This window comes from Macaca mulatta, chromosome 10 (genome assembly GCF_049350105.2).
Source record: "Macaca mulatta isolate MMU2019108-1 chromosome 10, T2T-MMU8v2.0, whole genome shotgun sequence".
NCBI classification, from domain to species: Eukaryota; Metazoa; Chordata; class Mammalia; order Primates; family Cercopithecidae; genus Macaca; species Macaca mulatta.
This window is the reverse complement of record NC_133415.1, coordinates 114,928,441-114,941,335: the sequence shown is the minus strand read 5'-3', so window position 1 is coordinate 114,941,335 and position 12,895 is coordinate 114,928,441. Positions and strand designations below refer to the sequence as shown.

The following is a 12,895-nucleotide window of genomic DNA, read 5'->3' as shown; positions in this document are numbered from 1 at the left end:
TTGGAAAGGTCAGGGGTAAAGGGCAGTGGGCAGGCACTGTGTCTTTATCCAAATGCTTCCTCACCCTCCAGGCTGAGCAGGACTGGGAAGAGCACCTTCAGGAGCGCCCAGCAAGAGGGTGTATGGCCAGGCTTTACAGACAGAGGGGACAGAGGCCAGGCTGCGGCTGCTCCCTCTGGGACAATGCCTTTCTCCTGCCTGCCTCGCCCACAGCGCTCAGGCTCAAGGGCCTTGCAGAGTGCCTCCCTCACCTGACCTAAGACAGCAAGGAGGCCAAGCAAGGCCTGTGGCTGCGGGGTCCCTCCCCGGGGCTGAGCCCAGGCTCCAGAATGAGGGGACGCCACCCCTCATCCCTGGCGATATAAAGACAGGCCCCCGTGCTCCCCTTCTCAGGTGGGGGGAGCCTCTGATAGCTGGAAGAATGCTGTCAATCAGCCACGTGCAAGGGAGGCTTGGCATCCCCAAGCCATTCAGTCACAGGACAGCTCTCACCTTACAAACACTCCTAGCCAAGTTAGCTTGCGTTCCTTCAGACAGCAAGTTCCAGGTCTGAGGGAGCACACAGGGTGCCCACTGTCTGCTGGGTGTGCACCCCATCCTCCACACCTCATCCCCACCCAGAAGTGTGCCCCTTGCCCATGCCCCACCCCCGCACCTGGGTACCAAGGGCATGTGATAGGGCTGGTCCAGGTTCAACCACTCCCTGGCTCTCAGACCCTGGGCACGGCACCAACCCACCCCACAAAGGTCTTGTCTTCCCACACCAAACCCACACAGCAGGCAGACCCAGGGCCCCACCTCCTCTCAGCTCTGTCCCATTCCCTCAGAGCTCTTCCCCAACCCTGCCCTGCAACAGGCACTGGGGATCCAGACACCCAGCAGACGGGCAGACACCACTGCTATTATCCGGCCAAGGAAACCAATGAGAAAACCAATACTAACAGAAACAGTAACACATTTATTGACCAATTACTGTATGCCAAGCAGCAAGGAGGCAACCCAGGGGTCAAGTCTGGCCACATGGTCCGTGGTGACCACTGCAGCCCCAGCCCCAACAGCAGCGTAAGGAGCATACACTGGACAGTAGGACACTACAGTTCCCAGCTGGTGGCCAGAGAACAGCCAGCCAGGCCCAAGGGCCACTGTGGTGACATGGCCCAGCCCCACCACAGGGTTCCCTAGCACAGTCATGTCCCTTGTGGTGCTTGCCGCAGAGTGGTTCTGACCATCTCACCCATGCACTGCTGCCTGGTCACCACCAGCTACCCTCCCTACATCAGCCCAGCACTCCCTGCCCTTCCACTTTGGGTCCCCCAATACCTACTCCATGCAGGCCAGGTTCGGGACCCTCTGTGACTCTCTGCCTCCGCCTCATGGCTCTCTTTCTCTGAGCTAGCCCTCACCACAAATGCACTCTTGTGGGCTGAACTGTGCCCGGACCCCAGTCCCTGCGCATGGGAGGTACCAGAAACAAGCTATTTGAAAATGAAACAAAGATGGGGTCTTGCTGGATTAACGCAGGCCCTAAAACCAATGACTAGAGTCCTTATAAAAACTGGGAAATTGAGGCCAGGCATGATGGCTCATGCCTGTAATCACAGCACTTTGGGAGGTCAAGGGGGGTGGGGGGGGGGGGCGGATCACCTGAGGTCGGGAGTTCAAGACCAGCCTGGCCAACATGGAGAAACGCCGTCTGTACTAAAAACACAAAATTAGCTGGATATGGTGGCACGCGCCTGTAATTCCAGCTACTCAGGAGGCTGAGGCAGGAGAACTGTTTGAACGTGGGCAGGTGGGGGGGCGGAGGCTGTGAGCCCAAGATGGTGCCATTGCACTCTAGCCTGGGCAACAAGAGCGAAACTCCATCTCAAAAAAAAAAAAAAAAGAAAAAAAAAAAGATGATGATGAAATCAGAGACTGGCTGGATACACCTACAAGCTAGAGAACACCAAGGGCTGCCCACAGCCATCAGAAGCCAAGAGAAGAGCAGGGAACTGACCCCTGGACTTGGGACTTCTGGCCTCCAAAACTGTAAGGGAATACATTTCTGTCGTTTGAAGCCACCTGGGTTGTGGTAATGTGTCAAGGAAGTCACAGGACACTGACGCATCTGCTTATTTCAAAACACTTCCACTGATGGAACCAGAGTCACAGATGCACCGGCACGTGCTCAGCACTAACTGTGCTCAGACACGACGAGAGGCTGGGGATCAGCAAAGAATTCATCAGTCACATGCTGAACTCAGGAGCCCAAGCAAGTGCTTCCTGGGCCACATGACGGCTGAGGGAGCATGAGACAGGGAACATTTGAGTGAGGCTTTGAAGGTTGAGTAGAAGTTGGCTTGGAAGATCCCCACCCACACACTATGTTGTTAAGGACAAGTTGTATTCTTCCTTCCCCTTCACTACCAAGCGGGTTTCAGAGGGGTCCCTGGCTTCTCTTAATGCTCTCGGCATGAGACTACTAGCACACACTGTGAACACAGCACACGTTTTAGGCATAGAACACGCACCTCTCACACACTTCTCAGCCTTCTCACACCTCCCAGTAAAAGATCCCTGGGTAAATATATTCACTGTCAAAACACCAAGCCCAATATGCAGCCTGCTGGCCCTACCAGGCCAAGTCAGCAGCCTAAACTAAAGATCCATTTCCAATGGTCAGCAGGCTGAGTTTCTGCTCTGGGACACACAGTCCACAGGTGCATTTCTTCCTTTCTAATCTGATGTTTGGGGCAGCACCTCAATACACACTTTTACCTGGAGAATTTGGGGAGCTTCAATGGAAGTGTGTGCGCAGTGCAAATAACAGGACGAACGTTGAAGACAAAAGTAGCTTCAGGAACAATGACTGCTAAGGTCCAAAAAACCAGAGTGCCAGGAGATGCTCCGGGTTCCAACATTTGCCTCTGAGCCTAGAGCTTGACCTCCGCCTGGCCAAATGTTCCCAGATCAAGGGGTACCAACAGAGCAGACCCTGGAGTCACAGTCTGGGTTCAACACCTGGCTGTGCCACTTAGCAGCAAGGCACTCAGCACCCCGGGCTTCAGCGTCCACTTACCAGCAAGGCACAGCCTCCCTAGACCTCAGCGTCCTTAGCTGTTAAACGGGATGCCAGTAGCTTCTATGAAGAATTGGATGAATTAAAATTTATAAAACCCTTGGAACAGTGTCTGGGATACAGTAGGCACACATAAGTGTTTACTACGTAAATTAAAATGCCACACTTGTAAATCTGTGTTTCTGCTATTCTCAATCTCTCCTGTTCAGAGTTGGCCAAGGTTCTCATTTGTTAAGACCATCAAATTTCTAAAACTAGCAACAGCAAGGGTAGTCTCAAAATAGGCGATAGATTTAGGACAACTTCCACAGGAGACTGGCATGTCATCAAGGAATAAGAGCCACAGTCAAGGTCAAGGTGAACCCCCTTAGGGAGACACGCCGCTCCTGGGAACCTAGGAATACCACTGTTTATCCCTGCATTCCCACCAGGGTGAAGACGGAGTCGGAGTTGAGGAAAAAACGAATGTCACTCCAAAAGATGTTGCGACAACTGAAACGGGAATGGCTAATGCTGATTTTCTTCCGAATTTGTCTTCTACCGAAAAACAGCAGAAAATGCAAAGTCTCAATTTCAAAACTTAGGGCTTTGGATAACGGTGTCCCAAACCCCCGTAAACGCTGTCTCTTGAAATCCACAAGGCCGAACTTACGGAGCTAGAGGAAAGGTTGTGGAGCAAATCCACCAAGTTTGTTAGGCGAGGCGGCGGGGGAGGGTGTCACGCTGAAATGCGGCGTGGCCGCGAGGATACGGGTGGGCGGTGCGCTTCTTACGGGGCCGAGCTGCCTAACGATGCCCTCCAAATGGGCATTGGGAGGCGTCCCTCTGTGCCTCCATCGTCCGCGCCTCGCTCCAGCGGCAGAAGGGGCAGCCCTGGCCGCGGGCCCCGCCATCTCCGTGCGCCCGGAGGCCGGCCCGCGCCCTTCTCCACTCCCCAAGCTGAGCTCAGAAAGCGAGTGTCGCCCGCCGCCCGCCTTCGCCACCGAGACTGGCTGCGGAGCGCGACGAGCCCTCGCCCCGGCCCCGAGGGGTCCCCGTGCGCCCGGCACGGCCCAGGACTGTTCCCAGCGCGCGCCGCGGACTCGGAGGACAGCGCGCTCGGGGGCCGGCACCCTCCAGCGTCCGCCCGGCCCCCAGCGCCCCGTGCCCCGGCCCGAGGGACCCGCCGCCCCAACAAAGTTGGCGCAGGCTCTCCGGGGAGCGCCCCCCACACGGCCCGGTGCCCGCTGGCGCGCAGGCGTGGAACGCGGGGACGGGCACCGGGCCGCCGTCCGGGTTCGCGGCCGCCCGGCTGCGCCCCGGCTTTGTTCGCGCCCTGCGCCCGCCAGCTGCCCGCGCCCCGGCCCCGCGAGCGCCCGCCCTCAGCCCCGCCGCCCGGCGCCGCCGCCCCGGCCCGGCCCACCTTCTGGATGGTTTGCTGCGTGACCTCCCCTTTGCCTCTTGGCCGGGCGGACGCGAAGGCCACGGACATGGTGGCTGCGCGGGACTCAGCCCGTGGTCATCGGGGTGGATACTCCGGCTGCGCTAGGCGGCCCGAGGCGCTCATTATCCGCAGTAGCGGCAGGGGGGCAGGGGGCGGGGGCGCGGGGGGCGCCGCGTCATGGGCTCGTCCGCCTCGTCGCCGTCGCCGAGCCTCCGGGCCCGCGGCGCCGCCGCTCCGCCCTGCAGAAGGGTCTGCGGCCCAGTGCCGAACGGTGGCCCCCGGCGGCCCCCTCGCACCCAGCGCCCGGCCCTCCGCCGGAGCACCGCCTCCCACCCCCGGCCACCGGTGGTTCGGCCTGGCCCCGCCCCGGCGCGCGCCCGCACGTCCGCCCGACGCCGCCTGACGCCGCCCGACGCCGCCTGACGCCGCCCGTCGCCGGCAGCGCAGGTCACGGCGCCGAGGGCGGGGCGCGGGCGCAGTGGCGCCGGGAGTCGCGGGTGCGCGCGGGCCGTGAGTGTGCGCTTTTGAGAGTCGCGGCGGAAGGAACTCGGCCGCCGCCCCGCCGGCATGAGCTACGACCGCGCCATCACCGTCTTTTCGCCCGACGGCCATCTCTTCCAAGTGGAGTACGCGCAGGAGGCGGTCAAGAAGGGCTCGACCGCGGTGAGCCGCCGGGGCCTGCGCGGGGCCGGGGACGCGGGCGGAAGTGGGGCTGGGGAGCCGAGAGAGGGTCGGGGTCGGGCGCGGAGCTGTGGGCGCACGCGGGCGTGCGCGGGGCAGCGGCGTGGGCAGTCGGGGCTGTAGCTGAGCGCGGGCCCCGCTGCCGGTCTCCACGAGTGCCTGCAGAGGCGGCGTTTGGCGTGAGCCGCGATGGCCCGTTCTCCCCACCCAGCGGCTCGCTTGGGGCCCGGCCTCGCGTGGGGCACCGGGCACGCGGGACCGTGGCGACGCCATCTTGGGCACCCCTGGCCCCGGCCGGGCGCGTGGGTCGCATCGGCGACCCGGTTTGCAGAGGCCGGGCGAGGGCCGCTGCAGGCCGCGGGGGATCGACTGTGCGCTCGCTGGGGGCTGTTCACGCAGCCGGGTGGCTGGGTAGCGAACTGCTCAGTCCCCCGTTACGGGGACCCCCACCCGCTCCAGGGCAACACTTGTTCTCTAGGCCCAGGTGGGCTTCGGGAACAAAGCAGCTCGCTGGTCTGGCCGGTGGCGGGCGCTTCCCGGGTCCCTGCACTCTGCCGGAAGGAGCCTTCCCGGGGCCGGGCTGCAGCCGCCCGGGTCAGGACTGGTCTGAACACGGCCGTTTCAATTTTGACGAGGGCTCGTGTACATTGACCTTAGTGACATTGTTTGAAACTTAAATTCGTAGCATCAAGACGTGTCAGTTTTGTTGGTCAGCCTGTGAGATCGTTATTCTTTTATCACCTGGTATTCAGAGGTTTGAGCAGGCAAAGAAAGCACACACGGTTCTCTAAATTTTGAATTGTTTTCATTTTCTGAATCTTTGTTTTGAAATGAAGGCCCAGTTATTCATCAGGTGATCTAAGTCAGCTTAAAGAGCACTAGGAGTCGGCTGACCCCTGCCTTCGACCCCAATACTCCCACCTCCGCCAGTTGGCTGCACCTGGCTTTAACAAATCCATGTAGCTTCTCTGGGCCTCGAGTCAGTTGAAGGTCAAGTGAGTCAGTACCTGAGAAAGCTCCCGGAAAACCCGAACACTTGAGACCAGAACTTCTCAGCCAGGGATGGTTTTGTGCCCACAGGGGCCACTGGCAGTGTGTGGCGACTTTTCTAGTGGTCTAAGACCTTGCAGAGGTGCTCCTGGCATTTAGAGGGTAGAGGCCAGGGACGCTGCTCAATATCCCACCCGTGCTCAGGGCGGCAGGAACAGTGAGATCAGCCTGCCCAGGTGCTCACAGTGCTAAGCGGGAGAAGCCCCTGCTCTAAACCAGGAGCCGCTGTTTATCCCAATGATGGTTCCCTTTGTTTCTGGCTTGACTCGGGGTTGACTGTCAGTGATTGTCGGTGCTTTTAGTAACAGCTACATCCTTCTCTAGTATCAGCCATAAACAATTTGGGATAACAGTTGACACCTTGTCCACTGGTGGCAAATCAGGCCCCTTCCCACGGCTGTCACATGAGTATGTCACAGTGCAGGAAACAGTGCATTGTGGCTCAATACAATTTCACAACTACAGAAACACTGCCTTCAGAACACCAGACTCGAGTGTGAAAGTCTGAGGCTTCCAGGCTTTGCATGGGACTGTTTGATTCATTGGGTTGAAAGGAAACACATGCCGATTATATAATGGTTACTTACTAGCTATGCTGTAACTAAAACTACATCTCAGCATTTGAAAGGCGCAGGTTGGGCACCTAGGTGAGCACGCCTGGGCTAGCTCTACCAGCAGTAGATGAATGCCCCTGGGTTTGCAGGATGTGGTGCCAACCACAGTGACAGACAAGTGGAGGAGGAAGGGGTGTGGGTGCACACACCTTCCAGTGGGAGCTGCTACCCAGAGTACGTATCCCGCAGGACCGAGGTTCAAATCTGCTCCTAGTGCTTGCTGCCTGGCAGTAGAACCATGTGTCACTTTTTTTCGGAGGGTGGGGTGGGGTGAGGGGACAGGGTCTTGCTGTCTCTGTCTCCCAGCCATCATGGCTCACTGCAGCCTCCACCTACCAGGCTCTAGCGATCCTCCCACCAGCCCCCAGAGTAGCTGGGACTGCAGGCTTGAGCCACCACGCCTGGCTAATTTTTGTACTTTTTTTAGAGACAGGGTTTTGCCATGCTGTCCATGCTGGTCTCGAACTCTTGGACTCAAGTCATCCACCCACCTCAGCCTCCAAAAGTGCTGGAATTACAGGCATGAGCCACTGCACCCAGCACTCATGTCACTTTCTTATGTGGTTTGTGGATCTTAATTAAAGGTTGGTGTTCGAGGAAGAGACATTGTTGTTCTTGGTGTGGAGAAGAAGTCAGTGGCCAAACTGCAGGATGAAAGAACAGTGCGGAAGATCTGTGCTTTGGATGACAATGTCTGCATGGCCTTTGCAGGTACGCGTCGGTGGGGAGCGCTGTCTTACTCTCCAGAGTCTCAGCGAAGAATAGGGCTTTAGAGATTAACTCGGTGTGTGGGCTGTTGTGAGCCATATAAACTGAGTAAATGAAAATCATTTAAAAGAAATGAATTTGGACTTTTAAGTTGGCCAGTTTCTTTGGTGGCCTCTCTGCCATAGCGGGTGAAAGAGAAATGGCTAAATGGATGAAAACACTTCTGGCTGCTGTGCAATTTGACCTCCACTGTTATTTTTCTGTATCAGTCAGTTACAATCTAGAGAAAAGCTGGACTTTGTAGAGCTAACTGCATCTGTGGCATGGAGAGGACAGAACCACGTCCTGCCATCCCCAGCAGTAAAAAGGACCGCACTGGCGGATGCAGGCCATGCCTCGGCATCTTCTCAGCGCTGTTTTGGTCTTGCTCATTTCTCCTCTCAGCAGATCCAATCTGGGAAGATCTCAATTTATGTAATGAAATTAGGGATTAACTCAATTTCTAAGATTCCCAAGAGGACTCAGGTACCGTGTTTAAGTATGGTCTGAGGCACACAATTCTTCATATACAGACAGTCCCTGACTTAGTATGGTTCAATCTACAATGTTTTTAAAAATCCAGATTCTGCACAACAGCCAACAATTTTTTATTTACAATGGGTTTATGGGGTAGTCAATGCATTTTCAGCTGGGTATTTTCGACTTACGATGAGTTTAGCGGGATACCACCCCACTGCACATCGAGAAGCATCTGTATCCAATTTCTTAGAAGTTCCCAGGGGCTGACAGGTTCCACTGCCAGTCACTTAGAATAGCTTTGCTGCCGGTTTGGGGGTCTGTGGAAGGTTAAATGCTAGGTCATCGTGTCCATCCCCCAGCCTGTAGGTTGTGCTCTCTCTCTACTCCAGCAGAAGCCTCTCTGCTCTCCCTGCAGGCCTCACCGCCGATGCAAGGATAGTCATCAACAGGGCCCGGGTGGAGTGCCAGAGCCACCGGCTAACTGTGGAGGACCCGGTCACTGTGGAGTACATCACCCGCTACATCGCCAGCCTGAAGCAGGTGGGTGCCTGCCTGATCGCATGCTCACTTCTGGCAGCAGGGCAGTCACTGCTCCGCCATGGTGGGTCGTCCTGCCATGTCACTTCATGTGGATTTGCATGTCACTTCAGATGAATCAGAAAACTGATTTATTCCATGATCCTGATCTTGACTTGCACAAGCGTAACTTGACCTAGCTCACCAATTTGAGTAACACTGTTCTGTTCTCAGGTCCTGGAATGGGATATTCCAAATTCCTGTGTCTAGAGGGAAATGATAGCTTTTGTCTTGCCATCCTGAGTTACTAGTCACCAAGCAGTTGAAGGGGGCTAGAAGCCACCCTATGAGGAAATGCCATTAACGTGTAAGCAGAATACATGTCTACCAGTCAAAGTAACTTCCAGTAACCTGAGTTGTCCTCCATGGTACAATTCTGGTGCTAGGTGAGTCTTTCTAGGAGTGAAAATGCAGAAAAGGATGTTGAAAGCTGTTGGCTAATACATCATTTCAACTGCTAATAATCTGAGAGGGGGCTTAGGCATGACTTAAAATGTTCATACTTTGACTAAGTACGGTTCTTTCCTCACATGCAATTTCTTAGTTGGATGGTACTGACCTGCTTCTTTTCTTGCTAGCGTTATACGCAGAGCAATGGGCGCAGGCCGTTTGGCATCTCTGCCCTCATTGTGGGTTTCGACTTTGATGGCACTCCTAGGCTCTATCAGACTGACCCATCGGGCACATACCATGCCTGGAAGGTGAGTTCGTGACAAAACAAAGGGGCTTTGGACAATCTTGCCAGAAAAAGGCTTTGAGGGGAGGTCCTGGGCTTCCTGCTGTAGGCCCTGTATCAGTGAATGAGTCGGTTTAAGTTAACCTAGTCCTATGAGAGCAAGAAAAGTATTAAACATTGCTGTTTGGAAGAAAATCAAAGGGCAGCAAGCTGTAAGGATAGACCACATAAATTAAAATCCTCAGGCGGGTGTGGTGGTTCACGCCTGTAATCTCAGCACTTTGGGAGGCTGAGGCAGGTGGATCACCGGAGGTCAGGTGTTCGAGACCAGCGTGGCCAACATGGCAGAACCCTGTCTCCACTAAAAATACAAAAGAAATTAGCTGGGCATAGTGGCACATGCCTGTAATCCTGGCTACTCAGGAGGCTGAGGCAGGAAAATCGCTTGAACCCAGGAGGAAGAGGTTGCAGTGAGCCGAGATCACACCACTACACTCCAGCCTGGGCAACAAGAGCAAAACTCCATCTCAAAAAAAAAAAAAAAGAAAAAAATCTCCCATTGCCTCTTGATAATGGAATAAAAGGTATAATCCCATTCTTGGTAAGAATTAGCACCAATTCTAAAGAGCTCTTTGCAAAAGGAAGCCACAAGGCAGGGCCTGTGTCCAGGGCTGCTGTCCAGCACTCCAGCTTGCCTCCTGCCACCGTCACTGGCTGGGCGGCCCATGTGGGGCAGCCGTGTTCCAGGGCTGGCCCTGGGTTGTCATGCCCTATGCCACGTGACAACATACATGTCTGTTTTAGGCCAATGCCATAGGCCGGGGTGCCAAGTCAGTACGCGAGTTCCTGGAGAAGAACTATACTGATGAAGCCATTGAAACAGATGATTTGACCATTAAGCTGGTGATCAAGGCGCTCCTGGAAGTAAGTTTGCATTTGGAATCCAGGCAAGGTGGTGAAGATACCACGTTTTGGTGGTGACTGGTAGGTAGATGGGCAGCAAGGAAAGTGGCAAGGATCCAACAGTAATGCCTAATGACTGCTATGTGCCCGGCACTGCTCTGGTCTATGGTGTATCCTAACTGCTGTGTTCCTTGAAATAGCCACGCAAGGTGTGATCATTAGTGCCTTTATCCAGCTGGGGCAGCCGAGGGTTGTGCACGGGCACACAGCATGAGAACCAGAGGCAGGATGTGAACCCAGCTGTCCAGCTGTGGAATCTGTTCTCCTCATGCCATCACTAGGCCTTCCAGAGGCTTGAACTGTTGCTAAAGTCGGGATTAGAGAACTGGAGATATGGTTGGGCTTTGTTGAGACCTTGAAGTGCTAGCAGGTGAAACCAGAGAGGGACTAGCTGGAAGGCCAGGCTGGAGTGTAGGCATCAAGATTCCTGGTGGTGACCACTATGTCAAGGGGAGGGCCTTGAGCACAGCTGCTGTGCAATAGAGAGGAGTCCCAGTGCTGGGAGGCAGGAGGGTGTGCAGGCATCCCAAGTAGACTTCGTAAATGCATTTAGGACAAAGACACAGGTTTTGGGGGACTGGGACCTCCATTCCTGGGACTTGGGTTTGGGTACACACCTATTTAAGGTACTCCTGAGAGCTGCTTTTGTCTTGAATAGGGAAAGGTGGCTAATGCTCCTGTCTTCTATCCCTTCAAGGTGGTTCAGTCAGGTGGCAAAAACATTGAACTTGCTGTCATGAGGCGAGATCAACCCCTCAAGGTAATCACCAAGTTTGTCTGCTTTCTTTACCTGTGAGTTTTCTCCATGATCAGGGCAGTACCAGTTCAGAAGGAAACATCATGGGGTCATTCTGTGGTTTTAACATTAGGAAAATGGGCCGGGCGCGGTGGCTCAAGTCTGTAATCCCAGCACTTTGGGAGGCTGAGACGGGCGGATCACGAGGTCAGGAGATCGAGACCATCCTGGCTAACACGGTGAAACCCCGTCTCTACTAAAAAATACAAAAAACTAGCCGGGCGAGGTGGCAGGCGCCTGTAGTCCCAGCTACTCGGGAGGCTGAGGCAGGAGAATGGCGTAAACTTGGGCGGCGGAGCTTGCAGTGAGCTGAGATCCGGCCACTGCACTCCAGCTTGGGCGACAGAGCGAGACTCCGTCTCAAAAAAAAAAAAAAAAAAAAAGGAAAATGTTTTTCTGAGGCTCCCCATACGTCAAAGAGAAGATTCCCATCTTCCTCTGATTAGATGGTCCACGCGTGTTCTCTGGGCATGCTGAGCAGCTGCCAGTCAGATCTGCTGCTGCTTCTTAATACTTGTCTAGGTCAGGCCAGCATCCTCTTGTTTTCCTTGAGGTCCCTCTCCAAAGAGGCTGTATGAGCAGCAGTGCCAAAGCCTGGCTACCCTCCCCAGAAGAGGGCGCTGGTTCCTTGGCACCTTGTTTGGCTTAGGTAACCATGAAGTTTTTTTTGATAGATTTTAAATCCTGAAGAAATTGAGAAGTATGTTGCTGAAATTGAAAAAGAAAAAGAAGAAAACGAAAAGAAGAAACAAAAGAAAGCATCATGATGAATAAAATGTCTTTGCTTGTAATTTTTAAATTCAAATCAATCATGGATGAGTCTCAATGATGTGTAGGCCTTTCCATTCCATTTATTCACACTGAGTGTCCTACAATAAACTTCCGTATTTTTTAACCTTTTTTTTTCTTTAAGAGAATGTGTATCTTTAGGTGCAATCATAGTATTCCTCTCATCTCTCACCCTTCTTTTTCAACCCTGAGCTGCCTTAAGTTTGAGCTTTCCTTTCTATTCCTTGTGGCTAAGACAGCAAGCCAGTGTGAGACAGAGATTCCTCCCTTGGGAAATCAGCTGCTGCCCTGGGTGCTGCAGAGAAACCTCTGGCCTTCAGCAGACCCGTTTCTCTGTTGTAGACACAGAATGACTTCCATTTGCTTTTAGACCTTCATTCTAGTCCCCTAATGAATGTATAATGTCAAGGACACAAACACAGGTAGCCCTGGGTTAATTCTGTAGAGCAGCAGCTTTGTTCAAAGCAGCTTTCCATGTCTGACTTTCATAGACCACATCTTGATGTCTGCTCCCTACTTTCTCTTGAAGACTGTTCTGGCTATTCTCTGCCCTTTCTTGCATTTTGGCTTCTAGTCCAGCAGCAGTTGAAGGCTTTTGTGTCCTCGGGTCACCCCTTTTCTCCCATGCTACCACTTGCTCTGGTCCTTGGTTTTGGGCACATACCTTCTAAAAAGGAGTAAAGGGGCCCAGATACATTTTGAGCTCAGCATAAAATGTACAATTGTCAAAACAATTAACATTTTAACAGCAAGGTCAGGTGGTATGCGATAACCTGACTACCTTGAGATTCTCTGGGAGGCAATACCTGTTTCACCAAGTCATCTAGCCGGGTGAGGACTGTGGCCACCAGTATCTGGCACACATAACAGAAGATTTATTTTTCTGTTGGTCAAGGATATCCATTATCCCCACCCAATGGCCACAGGCAGGTACTGAAAGGAGAACTCATGCAGCTGATGTGTCTCCTCATCCTCTCTGAGGACCACTTTTAAGGTCACCTGGAAACCCATTAGACTGAAATGGGATGCTCTGAGCCTA

The 12,895-nt window shown here is 54.1% G+C and overlaps 3 protein-coding genes across 10 annotated transcripts in view; 2 read left to right on the top strand and 1 right to left on the bottom strand.

Annotated features, from left to right (window-relative positions):
* SS18L1 (SS18L1 subunit of BAF chromatin remodeling complex) overlaps positions 1-4,617 on the bottom strand; it is a 39,849-nt gene extending 35,232 nt beyond the window's left edge. For 7 of the 8 annotated variants that reach the window (XR_013400105.1, XR_003720207.2, XM_077952135.1 and 4 more), the window contains exon 1: positions 4,464-4,617. Coding sequence is in view for 2 of the 8 variants with exons in the window: in XM_015148655.3 (XP_015004141.2) it covers positions 4,464-4,532 (69 nt within the window). In the remaining 6 variants the exon portion in view is untranslated. The remainder of the gene's footprint in view (positions 1-4,463) is intronic. The other variant, XM_077952140.1, reaches the window with a different exon arrangement.
* On the top strand, positions 3,790-4,458 carry LOC144331581 (uncharacterized; the record flags this gene model as incomplete). Its single annotated transcript, XM_077949130.1, has 1 exon — positions 3,790-4,458. A coding segment is annotated over exon 1 (669 nt), but the record flags the coding sequence as incomplete, so codon positions are not given.
* Positions 4,618-4,959: 342 nt separating the features above from the next.
* On the top strand, positions 4,960-11,962 carry PSMA7 (proteasome 20S subunit alpha 7). The gene is made up of 7 exons (XM_015148659.3): positions 4,960-5,147; positions 7,414-7,540; positions 8,472-8,596; positions 9,211-9,333; positions 10,113-10,232; positions 10,969-11,031; positions 11,742-11,962. The coding sequence occupies exons 1-7, from the start codon at positions 5,052-5,054 to the stop codon at positions 11,832-11,834; spliced, it is 747 nt and encodes a 248-aa protein (XP_015004145.1). The 5' UTR covers positions 4,960-5,051; the 3' UTR covers positions 11,835-11,962.
* Positions 11,963-12,895: the final 933 nt, after the last annotated feature.

Excerpts from the sequence above, each read along its gene's own strand:
- PSMA7 (XM_015148659.3), top strand. The coding sequence starts at position 5,052 with ATGAGCTACGACCGCGCCATCACCGTCTTTTCGCCCGACGGCCATCTC. Across the intron at positions 9,334-10,112 it reads GCACATACCATGCCTGGAAG|GCCAATGCCATAGGCCGGGG; the intron begins GTGAGTTCGTGA and ends TGTCTGTTTTAG. Across the intron at positions 11,032-11,741 it reads GGCGAGATCAACCCCTCAAG|ATTTTAAATCCTGAAGAAAT; the intron begins GTAATCACCAAG and ends TTTTTTTGATAG.